General features: G+C 45.9%; 1 protein-coding gene across 2 annotated transcripts; it reads right to left on the bottom strand.

The window, feature by feature from the left end:
* Window positions 1-929: 929 nt before the first annotated feature.
* On the bottom strand, window positions 930-15,462 carry Nfil3 (nuclear factor, interleukin 3 regulated). Of its 2 annotated transcripts, none has more exons than XM_078030675.1 (2): window positions 15,329-15,462; window positions 930-2,787 (listed from the first exon to the last, which is right to left on the bottom strand). In XM_078030675.1, the coding sequence occupies exon 2, from the start codon at window positions 2,621-2,623 to the stop codon at window positions 1,232-1,234; it is 1,392 nt and encodes a 463-aa protein (XP_077886801.1). In that variant the 5' UTR covers window positions 2,624-2,787; window positions 15,329-15,462; the 3' UTR covers window positions 930-1,231. The 2 variants fall into 2 exon arrangements, with proteins under 2 accessions (XP_077886801.1, XP_077886800.1); XM_078030674.1 differs by lacking the exon at window positions 15,329-15,462 and adding an exon at window positions 14,688-14,914.
* Window positions 15,463-24,110: the final 8,648 nt, after the last annotated feature.

Here is a 24,110-nt window from a genome sequence, read left to right on the forward strand (position 1 = left end):
GGGCTTTGGTCAGGAGTTACCTATTGAGAAAGCTGTGCCTGACTGACACCCACCTCACGCCGCCTCAGAAGGACATGTGGAGGTCAGTCACACCATGTGCCACAGGACAGTGGAGCATCTTGGACAAATAATCAGGAACAATTTAGCTGGGATGATGCTTTTTTTCCCTGAAGTTATATAACTTTTAAACCAATGCCTGAAGATGTAGAGCTATTATTTACAGTTATCACGAATAAATCTTTTATTTTGTGGTGTTGGAGAGTTTTGTATGTGCAAGAAAAAAGCTCTACCACTGAGTTATAGCCTCAGCTCATGACCACATCTTTAAAAAAAAAAAAATCATTATACATACTACATATATATGTTGGCCTCTGGTAATTGATGTGTTCTTTGAAATACTGGAAACCAAATAAAAATAGTTATAAGCTAAATAACTATTTTTATTCCCTAGACGATTTATACACCAGAACTGTTAAGATTTACAACATAAAAATGCTTCCATCCTTATTACCCACTCTTTAAAAGCAGCCTTTCATCTAATAAACTGGATCAGTGACTCAACTATCTGCATCCCTGTGTCACACTTAAAAGGCAGATGACTAAAGGCAGATTAGTGCCAGACAGCCTGGTTTTTCTACTTTAAAAAAAAAATCATAGAAAAACTATATTTTAAAGAAAATGATATAACAGTGAATATTAGCAAATTAGTCTCAGAAAAGAAAATTCATGGCTATTTTTTCTCTCTCTAGAAGGTTTCTGAAGTTGTTAGAGTCTAGAAAACAAACCAACTGCTCATGTGCACTTCCGTTTTTCCTTATTCAGAAGGGGAAATTGCCTCGTATCGGTTAAAAAATAAACTTCAATAAGTACTTGGATCACTTAAAATTGTTTTTCTATTTTCCATTCAAATCAAGTGCAATGGAACAGAATGTCTGTGTTGTCACCAATCCTTTATTGAAACTGGCAACTTACACGCTTTATAATAGAACAACAAAAATAATGTCCGATAGGTACAGCCTGCGTGTGGACTATGTGACTATACACAGGGAAGGGTGAGGACATACCTCATCTTCATAATAATTTGTGCACACAAAGACACTCAACAGACAACATGTGCACACGACAGTGAAATGACAACATGGGTCCAGTGAAAACTCAGCATCATACAAAAACGTATCCATCTATGGCAAATGACAGCTTCCTAAATGTCCAGCTCTTGGTCAGTAGTAATTTACCCGGAGTCTGAAGCAGAGATGGGTTGTGTGGCTATGAGTCTCTTAAGTGAGACCACCTCTGCAGATAAGTTTGCTATCCCCTGCTTCAAGTACAAATTCTCCGCGTCGGAAACTTTGTAGCCACTGTCTTTAATTTCCACCACTCCAGTTTTGAAACCATTCTGAGTTTTGCCACTCAGTTCTTTCGGATGCCAGTGTTCCGATTTGAGGGACCAATCTTGAATGTTTGTCACTTGCACTGAGAAAGGCGTGAGGGAAGAATGTACCAGACTCCGGGGACCAGGCTTTTCAAGTTCAAAGTGTCTTTTCGACGTCCTGTCGACGGGCGGGGAAAGTTTTTGCGTGGTCTCGAAATCGTGATCCAAGGCTTCCACTTTGATCTGCATGGCTTTGGCCTTGATCCGAAGCTTGTGCGGCAAGGCCGAGGAATTCACCTCGGGGACTTTCACCACGGTCGCATGCCCACGTTTCAGTTCCACTGGAGAATGGATGGGGCCCTTGGGAACCTGCTGCTCGTCCTCCCCGTCGGATGACTTGCCCACGACACCGTCGTCGGTTTCTGAAGTTCTGGGAGAGTTGCTGGAGGACCTGGTGACTTGCAGGAGAGGTGGAGAGTGTGAGTAGCCAGGGAAAGAGCTGCCCATGTAGTTCTGGTAGATGGAGGCTGCATAGGAGCCCCGGTCGTCCCTGGGCTCCCTGGCATAGCTGTCCAGCTCCATGGGCTCCTGCTTGATGACGTGGAACTTGTCCTCAGGGCTTCTGCAGCTGCCCTGCCCAGGACTCTCCTGCGTGTGCTCCACGGAGGACACCTCGGACACGTCGGACAGAGAGCTCTGCGGAGAGTGCTTAATGACAGAGATGCAGCTGCTGGACACGATGGAGGCTTCGTGCTCGTCCACAAAGGAGCCCACGGTGGCCTTGGAAGTCTGGTAGTCCTGAAAGTACACAGCCGGAGAACTGCTGAGTTTCTGGATCTCCTGGGCATACGCCGTGGAGCTGATTAAACCAAACTTTAGTTTCAGGGAAAGCAGTTCTGCTTTCAAGGTGGCGTTTTCTTCTCCCAGCGCAATGAGTTTGTTCTCCAAAACCAGGTCATTCAGCCGGCGCTTCTCCCGGGACCTTTTGGCCGCTTCATTGTTTTTCCGCCTTTTTTCCCAGTACATGGCATCCTTCTTCTCATCGGGAATGAATTCCCGTTTCCTCCGGCAGGCGGAAGACTTGTTCTTCCCCACGCTGCCTTCGTTCAGAAGTAGCTCTTCACCTGTGGCCAGGTCCTCCGTGGTGGCTTCGGTTAAGGCAGAACTGAGTACCATCCCTTTGTCCCCGGGGCTGGTGGTGTCCAGAGATGCCTGCTCCTTTTTGATGGTCTGCATTTTTCTCAACTGCATCAGAAACAACCTGACCCTATAAATGCAGAGAAGAACAAGTGATTTCCCCAGGATTCTGAACGGCTTTGGGAACTGGCTTCAAATCCATCAATACTCTTGTCCTGCTGTCGGAGATTCACCTGCCAGGCTCCTCTTACTGAACAGAGTAGGGTCTTCCTGGTGATCTGCAATATACAAAAAGAAATAGTTATTTATTCGGACAGATCTTCGTTGCCAGTTATGTAGAGGGGACTGTGCTCAGCATTTACGGAATAAAGGCATGGCGATTCTTTCCTTGGAAGAGCATGCAATCTTTTTTTTTTTTTTTAAATCATTTTTCATTGTAGACGGACATAACATCTTTGTTTATTCTTATGTGGTGATGAGGATCAAACCCAGTGCCTCATACATGCTAGGCAAGTGCTCTACCACTGAGCTACAGCTCTGGCCCCAACAGCATGCAATCTTGAAAAGGAGGAAGTACCCAAATATCTCTACTGTCAAGCCATGAAGGAGCATCTACAGGAGATTAAGTGGTCCAAGAGAATGAGAAACCAAACAAAAATAAATAAAATAAAATAAAACCACCTTTCCCTGGGAAAAATAGTGGCAAGCTGTGTCTAATAAGGGAGAAATGGTTGGGTGTGGCAGGTGGCGGTGAGCCATTACAGGAAGGAAATTACAGATAGCCTCCAGTTGGTAAGTTTCTAAATAATACTCGCATATTGTGTTGTTTCTGAATAATTTTTGATAACCCTGACACCATTGCTGAACAAACATCTTCAAACCTCTTCAAAGGAACATTGCTAAGTAAACTCTTTTAAGACCCATGAATAAGTTCCGCAGTCATACTTGGAAGAAAACATAAATGGAATTACTTTTTTTGTACCAGGGATTGAACTCAGGGGCACTTGACTACTGTGCCACATTCCCGGTCCTATTTTGTATTTATTTAGTGACCGGATCTACTGAGTTGCTTAGTACCTTGCCATTGCTTGAGGCTGGCTTTAAACTTGCGATCCTCCTGCCTCAGCCTCCCAAGCCACTGGGATTACAGGCATGTGCCCCTGCACCCAGCGGAGCTAAATATTTTACTTCCAGAGAAACTAAAATAAAAGCCACGTTAACAACAGTTATTATTGATTTTCATCTGCATCTTCATGTAGACATAAACCTGCCTGTCACATCCCTGACGGCCTGGTGGGCTCAGAGCCCAGGGCATTCCAACGCATGACTCACCAGACCTGAAGGAAAAGGATGCCTGTCCGTAAAGCCGTCACTTCAGAACACCTGTGCTCAGGAGATTAGAATCGTCCCTCTTCCTGACTTCCTTCAAATTGATTTATCAAACAATCAAGATCAAAGCCTCCAACATTTTTTTGTGTCCTGAAAATTCTGTTATTGTAGATTTCCGTTATAGAGTAGCTTTGAGACTAAAAAGAATAGTCACTGTTCAAAGGGATTTATTATTATTATTTTTTTAAAGTCCAGGGCCCCTTTGAAACTTCAAATTAAACCAAGAGAATATAGTTGTGGAGAGAACTTCTTTCAGTTTTACTAATTAGTTTCAAATAAAATATAACAACTCAGAAATAGAATCATCAACTAATTTCTTCTCTCTTGGGTGACATATTTATAATATTCATTTGGCCTGACCTTTTTTTTTTTTTTTTTTTTTTTGAGGTGCCAAAGATGGAAGACAGGGCCTCTTTACTACACATGGTAGGTGAGCACTCTACCACTCTACTTCCAGCCCCAACACTTTCTTTGAGGTGACATAATAAATCTGTATCATGTGCCCAAAAGCACTCTTTTCACAGTGGTTTTGGGGCCTACGTTTCCAGACACTGATTCTATAGTTTTCCAGTTGGTAATACTTTTTGTAAGGCGGATGTGGACAACAACTCTTCTCTTGCTCCACTTGTCTAGCTCCATCCCACCGTACTGTCAAGACGTCGTGTTTTTAGGGCTGGGGTTGTGGCTCAGTGGCAGAGCGCTTGCCTTGCATACGTGAGGCACTGGGTTCAATTCTCAGCACCACGTAAAAAATAAATAAACAAAATAAAGACATTGCACCCATGTATAACTAAAATTTTTTTTTAAAAAAGATGTAGTGTTTTTGTTTTACATCACTATTTTTTTTTCCTTATGCACAGTTCTACAATGACTAGTGAAGTTTAATTTAATCGATGGTAAAAGCCTGCCAGATCCTTTTGTCTTTTCAGTAGCAACAGAAGGCGGGATGTCATAATTTTAGGATCATAAAGACTCAGGTTTCATGCCATTTTTCTGTCCACTAAACTGAGAAAACACAGTCCAGGAAACTGCTAGTCACAACTTAGAAGTGTGACTGTTAACACTAAGTTTTTTTTTTTTTGATAATGACACTTTAAAGAGCAACAGTGGCCAGGCCTGTGTCACAGTAGGCAGGGATCGGGGATGTGGCAGTAATGGAATCTGTCTATTGATCACCTGGTGAAACATGATTTCCCACCATTTCTATTCAGGTTTTGTCTTTGGACGTAACAACCACGTTGCACTATGGATTTCCTGCTCAAGTGTGTACTGCCCTTCAGTCAGGTCCTCGCCCCAAAAGTGAAATGGGTGGCAAAGCAAAGGGTGAGAGACTCTAGCGAATGAAGCCCAGAGACCTTATGGTATCCCAGGGGCCTTTCAAAGCTGAACTGAATCCTCAGGTTGTCCTTCTTTTAACTTCGAGTTTTTCAACATCACACTGTCTCTCGCACACTATTATTCTGGGTATTTTTTTTTTTCCATTTGAGAATTTTTCTCTTCCATGCATTTTTAAAACCTGTCCTTTCTTTTTCTGGGGAGGTTGGGGGGATGTACCCTGGATTGACTCAGGAGTACTGGACCACAGAGCCCCATCCTCAGACCTATTTTATATTTTCTTCAGAGACAGGGTCTCACTGAGTTGCTTGACATCTCGCTTTTCCTGAGGCTGGCTTTGAACTTGTGGTCCTCCTGCCTCAGCCTCCAGAGCCACTAGGATTACAGGCATGCACCACTGTGACTAGTTCCTTTCCTTTAAAAAAAAAAAAAAATCACATTTCCTTTACATTGTCCCACAATTCTTAGTCTTCCTACACGTTCATGACTTCTCTCCACATTGAGTGATGGGGACCCTTTTCAACCTCCTGGCCCCAGACTGCGTGCTACTTACAGGAACACGGGGTGTGTCAGGGGCAGGCAGACATCAACCTGCTGCACAGGGAGCTGTGATTGAGCTAAGGTAGGCCCCTCGTCTCAACATCTCTTTCCCCCTTTCTTCTAGATGTCTAAGTACTGTGTGTCCAACTTATCATCTCCACAGCTTTGTGGGTGCATGAAAACCTACAAACAGGCTCATTTCATTTTAATCGACTTCTTATTTGATTCTTCCCACCTGTCACTATGCATCTGGACATCCTCCCGTCTCTACAACTCAACTGGCAATCACCACCTGCCATTTTAGCATCTTTTCTGTATGTAATATTATGTATCAAATAATCTTGCCGTGGTGGGAAGAGTGTGTCAGCCCTGTGAGATGACAAAGAGGTGCCGACTGCATACACTGTGTATCTTTCTAGGTGTTTCTCCTATGTCTAACTAGACTATGGAGGGCTTCAGGGAGGAAACTGAAATATATTGTCTTCTTCTAGCAACCAACTGAAGACAGGAGGTACTCGACATTGGATTGATGGTCACCCATTCACCTTACAGAAGAGTTTTATAATCACAAAAGTTTTTGGATGTTTCCTTTCTTTGAGATAAATGCCATTTATCATTTAATATTTTCTGTGTGAATAAGGGAAATTGTTTTTTTAACAGAGATTCTTTTATTCAACACATATGGAGAACCTACCGTGTACTGAGCTACACTGGGCCCATATAAAAGGGAAAGAAAACCAAACCCCCCAAAGCCCAGTCCTTGCTGTCAGAACTGGCAGAATTAAGGTGCATGGACAGAGTTCCCACAACAGAGTCTGGGGCAAATGCCCTGTGGACTCTTGTACGCTGCCTTTTTCTTGTCACAAGGACAATGACAAAAACAATCATCATAGGTGCTATTTATTGAACACTTACTATGCCCCAGGCACTGGGGGACTGACCTGCTTTATTTCATTAACCTTCCCAACCACCACTTTCAGAGGAGAAAATTCAAGTTCAAGGAATCACTCAGCTTGTTAAATGGCAGAGATCTCAGCCCAGCTCAGCCCTGGCTAAAGTTTCTTTGTCAGTAGCCTCTCCCACACTGGCACAGGGCTGGCTGCTCCACATCCCTGCAATGCAGTCTCATCCCTACACAGTCCTGGCTGTGCTCCTCCCGCTTCTGAGTCATGCATTCCCAGTCACTAAGTTTCTCGGGGAATTAAGGCACTTTGAGTTGCTGTCTTAACTTCCAGATGTTGTCCTAAACCAACAAAGGTACCTACCCCCTGGAACTATTTCCTATGTTCCTTGGTGTTGTTTCATATTCTGGTGGTACTTAAAGGAATGGAGAAAACATCTGATCAATTTTCACATCTCTGCTAAATTTAATCTCCAGGATCCTACCCTAGGTTAAGATAGAGGAATAGAAATACAGCTGTGGACATTGTCACCTGTGATTTGTTTTTTTAAAAAAAACAAAACCCAAACTGTATCCATTTCAACAGAAGAGAACAGAGTCTCTCTAACCCTGGTGTAACTCTCGTGTAGAGGAACCAGATAAATCCCAGGGACTGAGCAAGGAGGCAGAGATTATGCAGCAGCCCAAAGCAGAGATGAACTCTGGACTCTGTTTACATCTCCTAACACAGAACTTAAGGCAAGTGCAAAAGTGGTTGACCAAGCCTCCTAAAAGCATCAGCGTTTACGCTCACCCAAGAACTTTATTTCAAATCCCAATATTTTCCTTTATGATTAATCTGACAATTACTTCATCGGTGCGTCATCTTTGCAAATCAACATTTAATGCTGCGGTACATTAGTCACCGCTTATGTTTCTTTTTTTGGTGAATAATTGACACTAAATGCCAATTCTATGATGTTAGCATATTCGGCACCATTAACTTCATTACACCCATTAGATGATAGGACTGTTTCTTAAAAACACAAATAAAAAGAGAAACTTAAGAGCAGGAGTCATTGCATGCCAGCTGAGGCATTTTTCCATACCTAATGTGAGGATGGCGTTACTGCCCACTCCTTTTTTATATGAAACGTCACACAGTTGCTACAAGCAGGAGTTGTATTTCGTAAGCCTGGATTTTTTAAGTTTATTTAAGTCAGGTGACCTAAACATTGCTTTTTCATTAAAAGACCTGATCTTGATCTACAAAGTTCTCTAAAACAAATACAACTTTATGACAATTCTAGACCAATGTTTTCCTTGAGGACTCATTTATATTTATGACAGACGTGTATCTTTGCTTGTCTCTACCTGATCTTTCTCTGAGATAAGTCTTTACAAGACCAGAAAAGAATAAACACTTTATTTTGAGCATTTAAAATTTTACTAATCATTCAGCCTCAATACCCACTTAAGAGAACATCTTGCTATGTGTCATCTTGTTCAAAGTACATTAATCACTGCCTGTGTTTCTTAACATTAACAAATGTTAAATAACTTGATGTTATTTTCTCAACATTAAGTTTTGTTGCAAATTGCTTCTTTATTTGGATCTTAAAATTCTGTCAATACAAGGTGAAATGCAATGTGATGTGCCTAGTGGTTTGGAAATATTTTCATAGAAATATCTCGTTTTCCTCCTCTACTCTCTGAATGTACTGTTCACTCTCTTGGATGTTTAGATAACAGTAAAGGAAAAAAAAATTGTTTTCGAGATAAACTTAAGTTACATAGACCTGTAAACCATCTTTCCACTAAAAAGGCTGTTGCTAGTTTTTGAGATAAATGCCATTTTCATGAAAAAATAAAATCAATCCATCATTTCACAGGACTTTATACCTGTCAACTAGTAAGACTAGCAAAATGTTAACCTACATTTTCTCAGAGTGGGTAAAATCCAGGATGTGTGCATAAATGAAATGCTTTACATTCTATGTGTAAGGGGAAAAAAATCTAGCATTTTTAGATAAAATAATAAAGGAATTCACATGTACAACTAAGGGATCGTGAGTGATGTAAAAATTCAGAAATGCTGAAGGTATAAGGGGATTTTCTAATCATGATCATTAAAAATAGAAAGACTTTTTAAATTAAGAAAACTAAACGTTTCCAAATGGCCAGCTAAAGGCTCACATGAACACTATAGTTCCATCTCTAGTAAGAAGTTAGAAAGAAATGTGTACTTAGTCAAGACAGGGAAAACACTCTCTCTCTCTCTCTCTCTCTCTCTCTCTCTCTCTCTCTCTCTCTCTCTCTCTCTCCCCTCTCTCTGCCAGAATCTATTCTAGCACAGCAACAAATTGACCTACTTTTTTCTATTTGGGTACATCTGTAAATAAATGTGTCAAAACCTGATCTGGGTTTACCATAAAGGAAAATATTTCAAGTTCAACAAAGGACTAATTGAAAATTAGATTTAAACTTATTAACTAGGATGACAACATTGCATTTTATTACAGCCTTGATACAATTTAGTCATTGAAATATGAAATAGTGTAACTTGACATTCTTTTTAAGAGGCCACTGTAACCTAATGCACAATGAAATTATTCTGAAAATTGCAGAGCGGAGGACACTGACACATCCAAACAACTTCCCAGCTTGGGAAATCAAGACAGCAGCCATCAGAAGGAGCCGGGGAGACAGGGGGAGGCGGTGGAACAGATGTATTAAAAAAAAAATAAAATCTATAGAAACTTCAAACTGGGGATGACTATTGTCTCGAAACTTTTGAAAAGATAGTCAATCAGCCTAACAACTAATCTGAAATCTTAAGGGACACCAACAATCACAGAGTAATCGAGGTGAAGGAGATGCTGCATGAGACAAGCACTAAATGAAGTGTAAGGACAAAAATGCTGTGGGGTGTGGGTGGGAGGGGAAGGGGCAAGCAGGGCAGAGAAAGTTCTTGAATATTGCTCAGGATACTGGAGGATCATCCCAATTCTACCCAGCGAGGCTTTCTAATTCCTTGTTCACTTTCCTAATCAGCAGATGATTGCAAATGTCACTTATTTTACTCTATGCCTTATGAATAGAGTTTTTTTTTATGTTTATTTTTTGTGTGTATTTGAAAGCCACTTAAATACAGTTTAAGATCCCTAGAAAGGGAATAAAAGACACCATAGCCTGAAAACTATAAGACTTACAGGTATCATTCAATGAAACTGAGTCTTCAAAAAAACCAGATTATTAAGGAATGGCATCTAGTAAATTCCTACTAAACTTTAAAAACGAGATTCTGCTCTTGAATTAAAACCATTTGAACAATTTTTTTTTTCTTTTAAACTACAGGAAAGTTGTTTGCAATGCACTGTGAGAGATAATTGGGGGTGATGGTAATAAAAATTCATTTTGAAACTGAAAAACTCTTATGTAATGTCTGTGATCAAAGGTCAATGTCTTTCGACATTCTCTACCAGTGCGATCTGGATAAAAATCAACTTAAATATAATTTAGAAAAATAACAGGATACCAAACAATGGGCTGATCCTGTGAAATACAGGCATACCTTACAAAAACAAGAAATGAATATTATAGGAAATTTCTATTACATTGTTTCTGTTATATTTGAATTGAATCCCAAGTGTGCTCTCACTCCTCAATACAAATTTAAAATAAACAACGTTTAACAGCATCGATGCCATCTGGATTACAATGGAAATAATGAAGTACGTGTGATTTTCAGCTTGGTTAAAAATAAAGTCCAGGCATGATGACTGCACCTTTTCCACCCCATGCTGCAATCACATCTACATCTCGGAACTGACTCTAATGACCACAGCAAGGTCAACTAGAAAAATCCACTCAGGAGTGAGTCAGGCACATTGCTCAACCTGAGTGTGAAAGGGCTCTCACAAAAGGTTTTAATTTTCAGGTTGTTGCATCATAGTGATGTTATAATTGCACTTCAGCAAGATAAGCCCTTAGCACAGAAAAGGAAATTGGTACAAAAATTACAGTGATCTTGCACTCACTCTCATTGAAGGAACAGAACAGAAAGGGGGTTGTGACAACCACAGCTTCTCATCTTTTTGAGCTCTGGGCTGCTGATCCGCATCTTTGAGCTTCCATTTCCTCATCTATAAAGTGGGGATGATGACAGGGCCCTCCACACTCTGCCTGACACCTGTAGAGTGTTTATGAAATATTACTTCTTAATCTCATTTCTGAAGAATGACCAACATGAAGGCAATGCTGACTACTAACTAGGTCCAGTCCTTTCTGCCCTTCACCAGTCTTAGCGAGGCACTGTCCTGTGTCACAAATATGCAATTTTCTCAGGTTAGTCGAAAGGGCCAAATATGAATAGTCTCACAGGGCTTAATTTTAGTTTTCAACCGTGTAGCTCGATAGATACATTCCCTTATAGGGGAGATTCTCCAAGGAGGGTCAAAGCAGCCACTGACTATCTCAGACCTGAATAATAGAAACAGAGATCATGCAGTACCAAGACCACAAGTCACAGAAAGTTCCAGGAAACTGGAAAAAGACAAATTGCTTCTGCAGAAATCAACTCATCTCTCTGCTCCTTCACGCAGACATTAACTGAATGATTTGGGATGTCTTCAGTTCTTCGATCCTGTCAAGAATTCCCTTCAAACTGAAATTAACACGAACATAATGGGCAGTGTTCAAACTAAATCATTAACTGGAACAAAAATGTCTCTCAAGAAATATCTTTACAGATTTAATGACAATATCAGTTCTTGCTGCACAGAAATCTAGGCAGAGAAAAATGGTGACCTTACGTATATGAATCCTGATTACTGGTCATTCACTTGCTGAACTCCTCACAACTGCCTTGCTCCATGGATGTGATTCCCCCAATTTATCCTGAAAGCTGGCAGAATCATAGTAGAGTCAGAATACCACTGGCTAGGCCCGGGAACCGGGGAGCGCATGCGCCTTTTGCACCTCACCAAGGTGGGGTATCTAACTGCAGGTAGCCTGTAGTAAGAGGGAAACTGGCTAGGGACAGAGGTGTCAGATGCGGACCCTTAGAAGCCAAGCGAGTTGATACATTCTCAAAGAACATCTGCTAAGTCTCCATGAATGCACTAAATTACTGCTTGAGCCCAATTTTGGAAGTCTTCAAGCCCGAGTGGAGTACTGTGCAGTTCTTTCACGACAGCGGAGGGCATTTTGATTTTGTTTTATTTTGAACTTGGGGCAACCGAGTTCCCTTTGGGCTTTGATCACATAAACTAAAGACTTAAAAACAATAAGCATTATTTTAAATAAAACAATAAAGCATGAGTTTAAATGGCCATACTCAAGCTGGGGGGCTTCCTTTCCACTCCTGTCCATACCGGAGTGTCCCCCACCCCTAAGTTCTGTGATTTATTGATATTTGGAGATTTTTCTTTTTCACTCATAAAAGGAGAAGCGCTTAGCTCTGAAATACAATGAAGGATCCTGGAACAAAGGTGTCTGCGGGTTTTAGAACCTCGCGGTGCCAAGGCAATGGAGTTAGTTGGCCCCCGAATTTGTCCCATCGGAAGCCCGGGACACCCACACGAGAGCGCTCCGGGTCGCCCGGCTGCCCTCTGCTCCAGAGCCCGAGCCCAGAGTCCCTCCAGCTCCGCTCTCCGGCGGCCGGCGGTGAACCCAGAGCGCACCAGCAGCAGCCGTGGGTCCCTCCCGCCCAGGCTCGGCCGCGCCCCCACGCTGCGCCTCTCCCCGAGACCCGCCTCCCACTGGGTGGGCGGCGCAGCGGGGCCTCGGCGCCGCGAGGACCCCCAGCGCCAGAACAAAGGAATGTTGGTGTGTGCATGGGGGGGGGGGCGGATAAGGCTGAGCGCAGCGCAGGCCACCGAGCAGCCCCTGTCCAACAGCAGCCGTCCGGAGGCGCGTCCAAGTCTCTGCTCGCCACCACCAGATGCGCCCGAAGCCCCTCGGTTCACTGCTATGGCTTCCCACAGACCCCGCGGGCCGCAGGAGGGAGGGGCGCAACCGGGACTGCACGGACGCGCCCCCCGGAGGTCGCCATCGGAAGGTGGCGCCACGCTGCCCCTACATCCCTGCGGCTCCCACCCGAGCTTGCAAACTAGGTCGGGGTCTGACGCCGGGGGTGGGAGGTTGCGGGGTGGTGGGGGGCTCCAGCTATACTCGCTTCTTGGAAAACGACTGTAATTACTGCACTTTAATTATCTGAACGTTACGCGGGGGGGGGCTGTTCGTATACACACTTGTACATAAATTCACAAGTAATGACACTAGGTAAGAATCTAGAAAGAAATTCTCTATCTGGGTACTTTACATATTCATTTATCTTCGCATGCATAAAACTAGGTTATTGAGACAAAAATGCAATCTACTAACCTATATGTTTCCCATAAATCTCATCTGGTGTGTGCGGGAGGAATATGATGTGAAATAAATACTTCTGACCTCATTAGCTGTTGTTATTTACAAAAGCCAAGAACAGAAGAGGACACTTGGCCATTCCCTGCTGTTCTCAGAGAACAGCAGTTTCCTAAAGTGTCCTTTAAAAAGATAAATGAGAGTCAGCGTACAGCAAATCACTGGGCACTGCGAAATGCCTTCCTAAAAATACAATCTTATCAAAGGTCTCCGAAGGCGTGGAGTTAAAACTACAGCAAATGGCCTTGAACTTGTATTTGCACACAGCCCTGGAGAAAACACCAGAAATAGCACTGAGGCCACAATTGTTAAAATGTGATAGGGCTAAATTTAGAAGAACGAGCATTTCATTTAGGGCAAAAGAGACACATTTGGCAGCATGAGCTAACCCAACGCTTAGCCAGTTGTCTACTTTCCTGTTTAAAATATCCTTTAATAAAACCTGTTATGGTGACATTCTTAAAGGCTGAGATTGTCCTACTTTCTTTGTAGCAAGATTATAAAATCACGTAATTAGCTCCCTCTTTCTATGCTCACTGCCAGCAAATTCGGCAGTTACATAATGCAACATTTCCAGGAAACTATTATGTGATCTGTCTTGTAGTGTCTGAAAAAGCAATGACAATAAGGTGAAAAAAAAGGGCTGATCGAATGGAATGCATTACAATTAGGAAGGTGGGGAGGTAAACGTCACAATGGTCCGTCCCAGATTTAAAAATAACAGCTCTGAACATTTAAGGAGCAAACCCCTCCCCCTCCCGTAGTACCCAAGATCAGCATTCCTCCCCAGGAATTTTTCTTTTTATGTTTTGGGGGGTCGTTTTAAAACATGTTTATTTGGGATATCAGAGAGATGTAAATAACGATCTAATACCCAAAGCTGCGCTAAAATTACCAGATCATTGCACACATACGCGCATATTCCCACACCAGCCCGTAATCCGTGCCAACATTTCACCGTGGGCAGATTATGCAATGTAAGAAAGGACAAATCCCACAACCTTCCCGAGGGCTTGTACAACACGCTGACGACAAACAGGGTGGAAGACGTCGGTGCCCGTACAGCGCCTGACACAAACAGGCGCCGCGCAGGCATTCTCCGAATGCCGTCACCTTTCGCGCTAGCCACCCTCTTTCTCCACCAGCAAATCAAGATTCTACCCCCATTACTCAAACCTCTCCCACCACCCCCCACTCCCCGTGCCGCCAGCCCCGGAGAAGGGACGAGAGAGGAAAGAGCATCTTCCCGCTCCGAGAGAGCTCAGCCTCTGCCCAGCCTCTGCCCAGCCTCCCTGGCGCTCTTCTCCACCAAAACATCAATTTTCCCGAAATCAGGAGACATTATGCAATAGCAGCGGGGGGGAGAGCGCAAACCGGCCCGGACGACGTGCCGGCGCGAGGGCGCTGCAATCAAAGCAGCCACCTTAAGGTGGCGAGTCCCATCCTGACAAGGCAGCAAAAGTTTATGTAATGAACGCGCCGCGCACACTCGCCGCCTCCGGCGAGCCCCCGCACCCCCGGCCGGCACCCCTCGCCCAGTGCCCCCGGCCGCGCGCTCGGGGAGCGGGCTGCGGGCCCCCGGCCGGCGGTGGGCGGAGCGCTTACCGTGGTTCTGCGCCCGGAGCCGGAGCAGCGCAGAGAAAGAAAGGGGCGGCCGGGGTCGGGCCGGCGGCGCGGAGCCTCGGGCCTGCGGGGCCGCGGCGGGCGGCGGCGAGGGCGCGGCGCGGGAGGCGGCAGCGGGCGCGCCGGGTCCGCGGGCGCCGTGGCCGCGCCGAGAGATGTGTGTTAGTAGGTCAGTTCCGAGCGCGGCGCTGCGTCGCCGCCCGCCAGCCGCCGTGACGGGCGGCCCCGGCCCCAATCGCCGCGCCCGCGCCCGCCCCCGGCCGCCGCCAATGGCCGCCGCCGGCAGGGGCGGGCTCCCCGCGGCCCCGCCCCGCCCCGCCCCCCGCCCCACTCCCCCGGGGTGGCGGCGCCAGGGCCAGTCCGTGTCTCTCCGTGGCCGCGGCCGCCGCCGCCGCCCGAGCCTCCGCCGGGACCCGCGCCCGCGGGAGGGTGGCGCACGGCCGGCCCCGCGGAACGGACCGGGCGGCTGCGGAGGAGGAGCCGGGACCCCCGCCCTCGCCGGGCCCGGTGCCCAGGGCCCCTCTGCCTTCCCCGTCGCCGCAGTGGCGCCGTGCGACCCGCGACCCTCGCTCCCCAGCCGAGGCGCTTTTTGTCCGCCCGCGAGCCGCCGCCGGCCGAGCTACCTGTGGCGGCAGAGCGCGGCCCGGGGCCGGCTGCGGGGACCGGGCGTGGCCGGGACCTCGGCCTCGCGTCCTCCGCACGCTCCCGAGAGGACCCGGCACCTGGGCAGGCGGCGGGAGGGACAGGGAGGGTGGCGGCCGGCGGGCGGCCCGCACTCGGGCGTGCGGCGGCGGGGACGGGGTCGGGACGGCGGGTGGGCGCTGCGCCGTGCCGCGCGGCGAAGGCCACGGTGGCGATGCCCCGGCGCTTCTCCCGAGGGCCGCGACGGCCTGGCGCGGGGAGGAAAGCTCAGCGCGTAAACACCGCCCCCTGCACAATTAGGGCGAAGATGACGGCCGCAAAGTAGTTGCGTAACACGACCGGGAAGCCAGGCTCGTCCAGGTCCATCTGGCCCCGGGCCACGTGGAGAGGTGGCCGCCGCCGCTTCCCCGGAGCAGGTGGGGGCCCCGCTGTCCGGGGGGGCCGGGCCGGGTCGCCCACCGGCCTTGGGTGCTGAGGCTGGAGAGGTCCGAACCGTGCCGGGCCTCTCCTGGCGATCTTGAATTCGTAGCTCTTCAGTGTCATTTCTGTCCCCAATAGAATGCGCTCGTCGTCTTCCCTCAAATTCCCGTGCTACGCAGGAGACGTAAAGAAACGGGAGAAAGGGCACCCGGCCGAGGTTGTAAAAGCACGTGGCACACACACCCTGCGTTTCCAGATAAATAAATGGAGGGGCTTTGCGGGCCTTGGCGAAGGGAGCCATATTCCTGACAGTGACGCACAGGCTAGCCCAGATAGGGAATGTGGCAGGTGGCGAGGACCTCCTCCCTCTCTGCTGGGACTACGTGGGAGTTGGGCTGAATTTCCATTTCTTTTTTCCTCTCCCATTTTTAAAAAAGCAAACACCCAAGTAAAGAATGGAGTGAACACAGGTACACCGTCATGAGTGTGTACCATCAAAGAAAATACACTCGGTCAGAGTGAGTCTTTTCCACCTTACTCATTCTCACACAGATACTCTCGCAAGCACCCAGGGTAATGTTTTAAAGATATTGGTCACCTCTCAGGTAGGTTTTTAGAAAGCCTTGCAGGATAACGCTGTGGTTCAGAATGCTGCCGAACTCTTGTTCATAATTCATCCGGTAAAGAAGTCCAGTTTTGCCAATAAGGCTCTGACAACTTGGAGGCGGGATGTGGGCTTCACATCTCCAGCCCTCTACCCCCTTCCTAGATGCAGAACAATGCAAGAACCACATCCCTTCTAGTTCACATGTATTCCGAAAGATTGATTATCTTGAAAACAAATTCTGATTTTGGTTTATCATTTCCACTTTTCTCCCATTTACTGATAGTTTTCTTTTCTCCAAGCCCTCAAAATGCCTGTTTATGGCTTTGAAGAAACCTCAGATGAAATCAAAACCTTATCGGTAAATCAGTTACCTTTTCAAGGTCAGAAATCAGCTACTTCCTAGGAAATGAGAGTTGCTGTACGTGACATTCCCTCCTCCTACCAAATGTCAAACACATTTTGAATAATGTCATAGGATTCCAAAGCCGGTGTAGAATGGGCAGATGTCTACATAGAAAGATAAGTGGGTTTTCAAGATGGGTAAATAAGGAGCCTGGAGTCACTCCATGCAGTGAGAGCCACGGAATGCTTTGACCCTAGATCCTTGTTCTTTATTCTGAATTTTGAAACCTGATGCCCCTCCAATCTCCTGGAGTATTTTAGATTGTGCCTACATGATATATGTGTTTTACTGTTTACGACCATCTAACTTGGAGATCAGAGCAAGCATAAGATGTCTATGATACCAGCTTAGAAAATAACTCTTGAGCTCCTCCTGGTGATTGGGAAACTGCTAAACCTATGAGGAAGGAGCTGTCCCCAAGTGTTGGCGTGTCTCATGCTATGTCCTAGAGCAAACAGACAGTATTCACTGCTTACTTAGCCAGAGTGAATGGAGCATAGGAGCTAAGAGGCTTGAAACAAATTAACCAGGGTGGGGAGGCTTTCCGGAGGGCATAATATCTGCCTCATTGTGCAGCAGGACTGTGTGACTGCCTTGTCGGGAAGAAGAGGAAGGAGTTCTGGTTCAAGTATCATGTCAAAACTAACTAACTTAGTTTCTTTCTTTTTCCCTCCCTCCCTTCTTTCCTTCCTCCTTTCTTTTTTCCCAGTGCTGGGGATTGAACCCAGGTCCTCTTGCATGTTAGGCAAGTGCTCTACCACTGACCTGTATGCTGTCCAAAAGTCAATACTTTTTTTTTTTTTTTTTTACTTTGGGTGGCCTGTCCCTCTCAATGCTGAGTTGGAGTGGGCGCTAGGGAGTTGGTGGCTAGGACAGCAATGAGAGCTACTAGCAGAAAACAATCACACTTAAATGCACTTTCTTACCCTACCAATATGCTCTCTGATTAAGCAAATTTAAAAGCTATAACTTGAGATCAAAATAACCCAGACTGACTTCTCCTTACTAAGATGGGACGACCCCAGCAGGACGTTTCAAGCTGAAGATCCTAAGAAGCCATTCACATCCAGAGGCTTTTACCCGGGACCTTGGCGGGCAGAGCTGGCTGCAAAGTGGGCTTCTAAGGAGAATTCAGGAAGTGAGCTGCATGTGGATTGAGACACAAACAGAAAAAATCATGCCCCACTAGGGAGACACTGGCTTTATTGCTTATGCTGGAAAATAGTTCCAGGGGCTCACAGCTCCAATTTTTCAGAAGAAAGTTGACATTTTATTTTATTTTATTTTATTTTTTTAAAGAGAGAGTGAGAGAGAGAGGGGGACAGAGAGAGAGAGAGAGAGAGAATTTTAATATTTATTTATTTTTTCTTAGTTCTCGGCGGACACAACATCTTCATTTGTATGTGGTGCTGAGGATCCAACCCGGGCTGCACGCACGCCAGGCGAGCTTGCTACCGCTTGAGCCACATCCCCAGCCCCAAAAGTTGACATTTTAAATTTTTGTAAAATATCCTGATTTTCAATGTTGAAAAAAAATCATTTAAAAAATAATAATGTCTATGGGGCTTACCCAGAATCATCTGGAAGATGGAGCCATCTTGCAGAGGTGCCAGGAAGGGGAAGGCTGAGGGCAGAAAAACAGACTCCCTATCAGGCCAGTCAAATCTGGCAGCTTCACCTTATCTGCTTTGTCTATTGGGCTTCTGGATTTCTTTGTAGAAAAGTTTTCATAGCCCAGAATCCTTCCTCCACTGCTTCTCTGGTCTACTGTCTCCCAGCCAGCATGAGTCCTGTTTACCAGGACCTTCTTTCTGCTCTACGATGTTTCCTGACATCTCACATCCTTTTGTTAAACTTCATGAACAGAAGTTCAGGCCATTTCTAGGAATCCATACATTATCATTTTATTTATTTTATTTTTTATTTTTTGTTTTCAAGTTGGGGCTCAACAGTATGAGCGAGGGGTGCTCCCCCATCATTTTGCGATTTATGCTGGTATTTTGGCTTTGACCTAATGAATCATTGACTGTTTCTGCAGAAGCTTCCTGGAATGGTCTTTCTTTCCCTCATGTACTTTCTTTTATTTCTATAGTACATGCCATTTCCAATCATTTACCTCCTCCTCTTTCTCTTCCTCTTTGACTTTTTATACTTCTACTTCTGGTGACCTTTATTCTTTGGTGTGTGTGTGTGTTTTTCCCCTCTTGCTTTACTTGATGCATTGTTAGTTTTAACTCTGGCCTTTCTGCAATCCTTCAAATTCTTAGTACTCCTTTGCATACCTTTATTCTACCACATGTCGACTTTCTCTTGCCCCATACCTATCCCAGAGTTTTAGGAATTTCTACTCTCTCTTTCAGCCTTTGCTCCTCGCCCCCTGACTTCTGCCATATGGGTCTACTAGCAATAGTTCCATTAGCATGCTTGGCCTTAGTCTTCAAAAAATATTTTGTGTGTGTGTTGGGGGGGTGGTTGGAATTGAGTCATAGAAGAGGGTCAAATAAGAGTCCCTGTAGAAGTGTGGAAGTGATGGCTTTAAAGCAGGGGAAGCCAAAATGTTTCCTATTAAACAGCTCTTGCTCAAGCTAAGAAAGAAATTAGATCTCTGCACTGACTACATGATTTCCCCAGACAAAAGCAGCTGATGGATTGAATACATTTCAAAGCATTTCCAAGAGACCCAGGGAAAGACCAGAAAGGGGTGATTCTACAAAGAAGAATAAATGTTGCAAGGACCCTATTACAAAAACTGAAACACGTTTTCAAATCCAGCCACCACAGATGGCACGTATTTCAGTAATCATTTTTATTCATGCAGATGAAATGGTAAATGTGAGCATGTGAGCAAGGGAGCCAAAATAAAGGAGACTCAAAAAAAAAAAAAAAAGAAAGAAAAGGGCGGACAGGAAACAGAGGAAACACACTGAAAATGGTCAAGCATTTAGAAGCGGCTAATTGCGTCCATTGCAAAACCTCAGGATGGAGCAACCATTGTGGCAGCAGTTTGCCGGCCGCTGGGGCACAGCCAGCAGGGTTACAAGTATGTGAAATATAAAATGGTGAAATGTGTTCTAACAAAAGTCATTTTACTAAGAATAAGAGATGACACATCCCTGTTGCAATGCCGCGCACATCAGTGAGGTGTGAAGCTTATCTAAACGTTTCTGCGAAGTCATGCTCAGGGTAGTTTACGGGAAAGGGCCCCAGCTGCCATCCAGAGGCCTGGATTCCAGTACATTCTGTCCCCCAGACCCACAGAGGGGAGCACTTCATGTCACTGCATGTCTCTTTCTTCATCTGCGACCTGGCGGAGTTGAAGCAGATGTTCTGGCAACTGTTCTAGTGTCACAGGGATGATCCCTCAGTAGGAGCCACGGGCACTGAGTGCAGAAAGAGAAACCTGCACGTGTGGCATCTGCAGAGAAACTGCTTCAGGCGGACGCTGGCTCATTCATAACCTACGCGCTGCCTGACGGTAACATGCACGGGAGGAAATTGCATTGCTGGATTGCACGCCGACACTCACAGGGACAAAATTGTCTTCTGTAGGTGTAGGGACTGGTGCTGTTTGTTTTAGCAAGAGATTAAAATGAGTACTATGTTTGGTAAATACATGAAGCAGCCCGGAAATTGGGTGCTTGACCACATTTCTGGTCTTCTGAGAAGCTTGCAGTTGAGCAGGCTCTTAGCAGCTCATCAGATGTGCTCACGATTTCAGCTGCTCTTGTGTGATGATGCCCAAAGGCAGGGCACAGGAGTTTGTGGAGGAAGCTGTGAGTCTGTGGATCATCAGAATAGCCAAAAAGCAGGCTTCCTGGCTGTCACCAAGAGGTATGAGCAGCAGAGCCCAGGGGTGCACCGAGAGAAGGAAGCCTGTGTCTGTTCTCAGCCCCTGGCTCACCAGCCCCGTGGCCAGAGTAGGCCACTTGTCTCTACCGCTTTCTGCCTCCATTCCCATTTTGGTGATCACTGATGACAGTGTCAATCTCATACTCTGAAGATAAAAATCAGTATTTCAAAACTGCTTAGGAAAGAGCTTGATACGTGAAGAGTGGCGTGTATGAGTTATTACTATTATTCCAATAAAAATCAGCCTGCATCGGGGAAATGGTGCCACCAGTCAACAGTGTTATGTGCACATGTTGGGGTTTGGGTGTGTCCACTGAATTGGATATGGACAGTGAGGTCCCCTTACCCTGCTGGTCCTTATTCATTCAATTCAAACAGTGAGTGCTTACATTTGTAAGTCCGCCTCCCAGAGGTGGATGGGCATTGGAGTTCATTAATTCTTCCACTGACAGCTCACCTACAATGTGCCAGGCATCCCTCAAAAAGTTGAGCAAGGTCTCACAGCCTTCTCTAGACTATGAGTTTGTCCATTCATCTATCTAGTTAATATGCATTTGCCGACTGCTTCCCAGGGGCCAGAGACAGCCGTGTCCTAAGCGGCCAACTGGGGGGTAAGGATGTTGGATTTAAAACATCATAGAAATCATCTCCCATGTGGTCACTGTCATCAGAAGAACAGACTGTTTGCCAAGAGGTGTGCACAGGAGAGGAGATTCTCCTCATCCCATGGCAGGGGGCAGAAGCACTCCCTGAGACAGCAGGGATTTGACCCCAGGTTTTAAAGATGGGGGAGCGGTGCACAGAGAGGAACTACCATGGAGTGGGTCATTGCCAGGCAAAGGCCAGGAGCTGGACACCCACCCAGTGACCTGACTGGTGACCAAGGGCATCTCAGGGAGCCAGGAGGTCTGGCAGTGAGCGTGATGAGAGACTCACCTATGAGGACTGGGTGGGAGGAAGGCAGGCTAGGAAGGTAGAACAGACCCGGGCCTGGGGGACAGCAAGGGGCCAAACCAACAGGACACGTGCGTTTCTCAGGAACATGGGAATAGAGCTGATTCTGAGGACATTTTCTACAAAAAAAAAAAAAAAAAAAAAAAGACATTGTTTTAAACAGTTTTCTTTTTTCATATGAAATGTCATCCACACAGTAAGAATCAAGGTGGGGAAGTGGTTCAAAGCCTGGACTTCAGACGCAGTAGCCCTGGGCAAGTGATATAAATACCTAGGAATGATCAGGGTAACAGAGTGATATTTGCATTTCAATGTTTATAGCAGCACAATTTGCAATAGCCAAATTATGAAGCTAGTGTAGATGTCCATCAACAGAGGAACAGATAAAGAAAATGTGGTCTCTATACACAATGGAGTTCTGCTTAGCCATAAAGAAGAATGAAAATGTGGCATATATACAATAATGGGATATTACTGAGCAATAAAAGAGAATAAAATCATGGCATTTGCAGGTAAATGGATGGTGTTGGAGAAGACAATGCTGAGTGAAGTTGGCCATTCCCAAAAAAAAAAACAAATGCCGAATGTTTTCTCTGATATAAGGAGGCTGATTCATAGTGGGGTAGGGAGCAGGAGGAATAGACGAATTCTAGATAGGGCAGAGGGGTGGGAGGGAAAGTGAGGGGACAGGGGTTTATAAATGATGGTGGAATATGATGGACATCATTATCCAAAGTCCATGTGTGAAGACACGAATGGTGTGAACATACTTTATATACAGAGATATGAAAAACTGCGCTGTACATGTGTCATAAGAATTGTAATGCATTCCACTGTCGTTTATTTTTTAAAAATCGGTTAAAAATTAAAAAAAGAAGAATGAAATAATGTCACTTTCTGGTAAATGAATGGAATTGAAGAAGGTCATGCGAGGTGAAATTAAGACAGAATCAGAAAGTCAAGGGCTGGATGCTTTTTTTCCTCATATGCAGAAACTAGACAGAAAACAGAAATGAAAAAAAAAAGGGATCTCACAAAAACAGAAGGGGGATTGGTACTGAAGAAGAAGGGGATTAAGTGGGGGCAGGAAGGGAAGGAAAGGAGAAGAAATGGAGGGAATAATTGACCAAACTTTGCTGCATGAATGTATGAATAGAGCACCGTGAATCCCACTTTCACGCATAATTGTAATGCACACATGATAAAAATAGATAAAACAAAAATGTATAAAAAATGTGTAAATAAATAGAAGGAAGATGAAGGAGTAAAGGAAGGGGAAGAGGGGGAGGTAAGAGGAGAGGGAAAGGGGAGTACAGGAGAAGGAATTGAAGCAAGTCCTTTACATGAATGAACATGTCATAATGAACCCCACCAATAAAACATAAAACAGAAGTGAAAAAATAACAACAAGTTCTGGAAATGTGCCGCCGCGTGCACACACATAGGGGTTACCACACCTAGGAAGGTGTTTTGTCCTGTGCCGTTTCTGAAGAAGCCACAGGTACAAGAAGAGCAGAGATGCAAGCTCAGCCATTCACTGCAATAGTCTTTTTTTTTAAGTATTTTTTTTTTTTTGAGAGAGAGAGAGACAGAGAGAGTTTTTAATATTTATTTTTAGTTTTCGGCGGACACAACATCTTTGTTGGTATGTGATGCTGAGGATTGAACCGGGGCCGCAAGCACGCATGCCAGGCGAGCGCGCTACACTAGGGCTTGAGCCACATCCCCAGCCCCCTGCCGTGCTTTTCTGACGGGCTGTTTTCATCCCCCGGGAGGAGAAGCCCAGCTGAGGACAGTAAGGTACGTACCTGAACTCCACGGATTGACCAAACCCGAGGCCAACACGACTTTGGCCTCCAGGGAGTGTCCCTACTGGAATGTTCTACTCCAGACACCCTTTTGCTCCTGCTCCTTGGCTGTCCAAGATGATTCCTGGTTCACATCTGGTGCTGCTCAGTGACCCATGCCACGGAGCACTTGTCGTCGGTCGATGCACGAGAAAAGAGCCCCTCCCCTGGGTCCCTCCTTGATTGACTCCCTTGGCCTGGGCAGTCCCAGGCCTCCGCTGCGTGCCACCTGGACTCCATGTTGAGATAAAGAGCCCTCCCCCTCCCCCACCAGTCCATCCAGCCCTCCCGGGTTGTGGCTGGCATCACCCGGTCGGTCTTCCTGGTGCACCACGTTGGAATCCATCCAACAGGGCACCTCCCAACACTGAGGCAGGCAGACAAACGCAGAGAGGGCTGGGGACCCGGCTTTCCCAGAGAACACTGAGGGACAGGTAACAACCCCCAAGTGCAGGCCGTTGACAGGCCACTGGTGGAAGAATTCTGAACAGGAAGAGGAGCCAGTAGAAAGAGGCCTCTGTCCGTGGCATTGGACCGTGGCCCACTTCCCTGAGCCACAGCCTGTCCTGGGAAGCTCTGCTCAGCCCGGGCACATCACCTTGCCCTGGCACTTATTTTCTCTCTTTCTCTGCCTCCCTTCCTTTCCCCTCACTCTTGCAGGCCTAGGGTTGTAGCTCCCTAGG

Source organism: Ictidomys tridecemlineatus, chromosome 13, assembly GCF_052094955.1.
Source record: "Ictidomys tridecemlineatus isolate mIctTri1 chromosome 13, mIctTri1.hap1, whole genome shotgun sequence".
Taxonomy (NCBI): Eukaryota; Metazoa; Chordata; class Mammalia; order Rodentia; family Sciuridae; genus Ictidomys; species Ictidomys tridecemlineatus.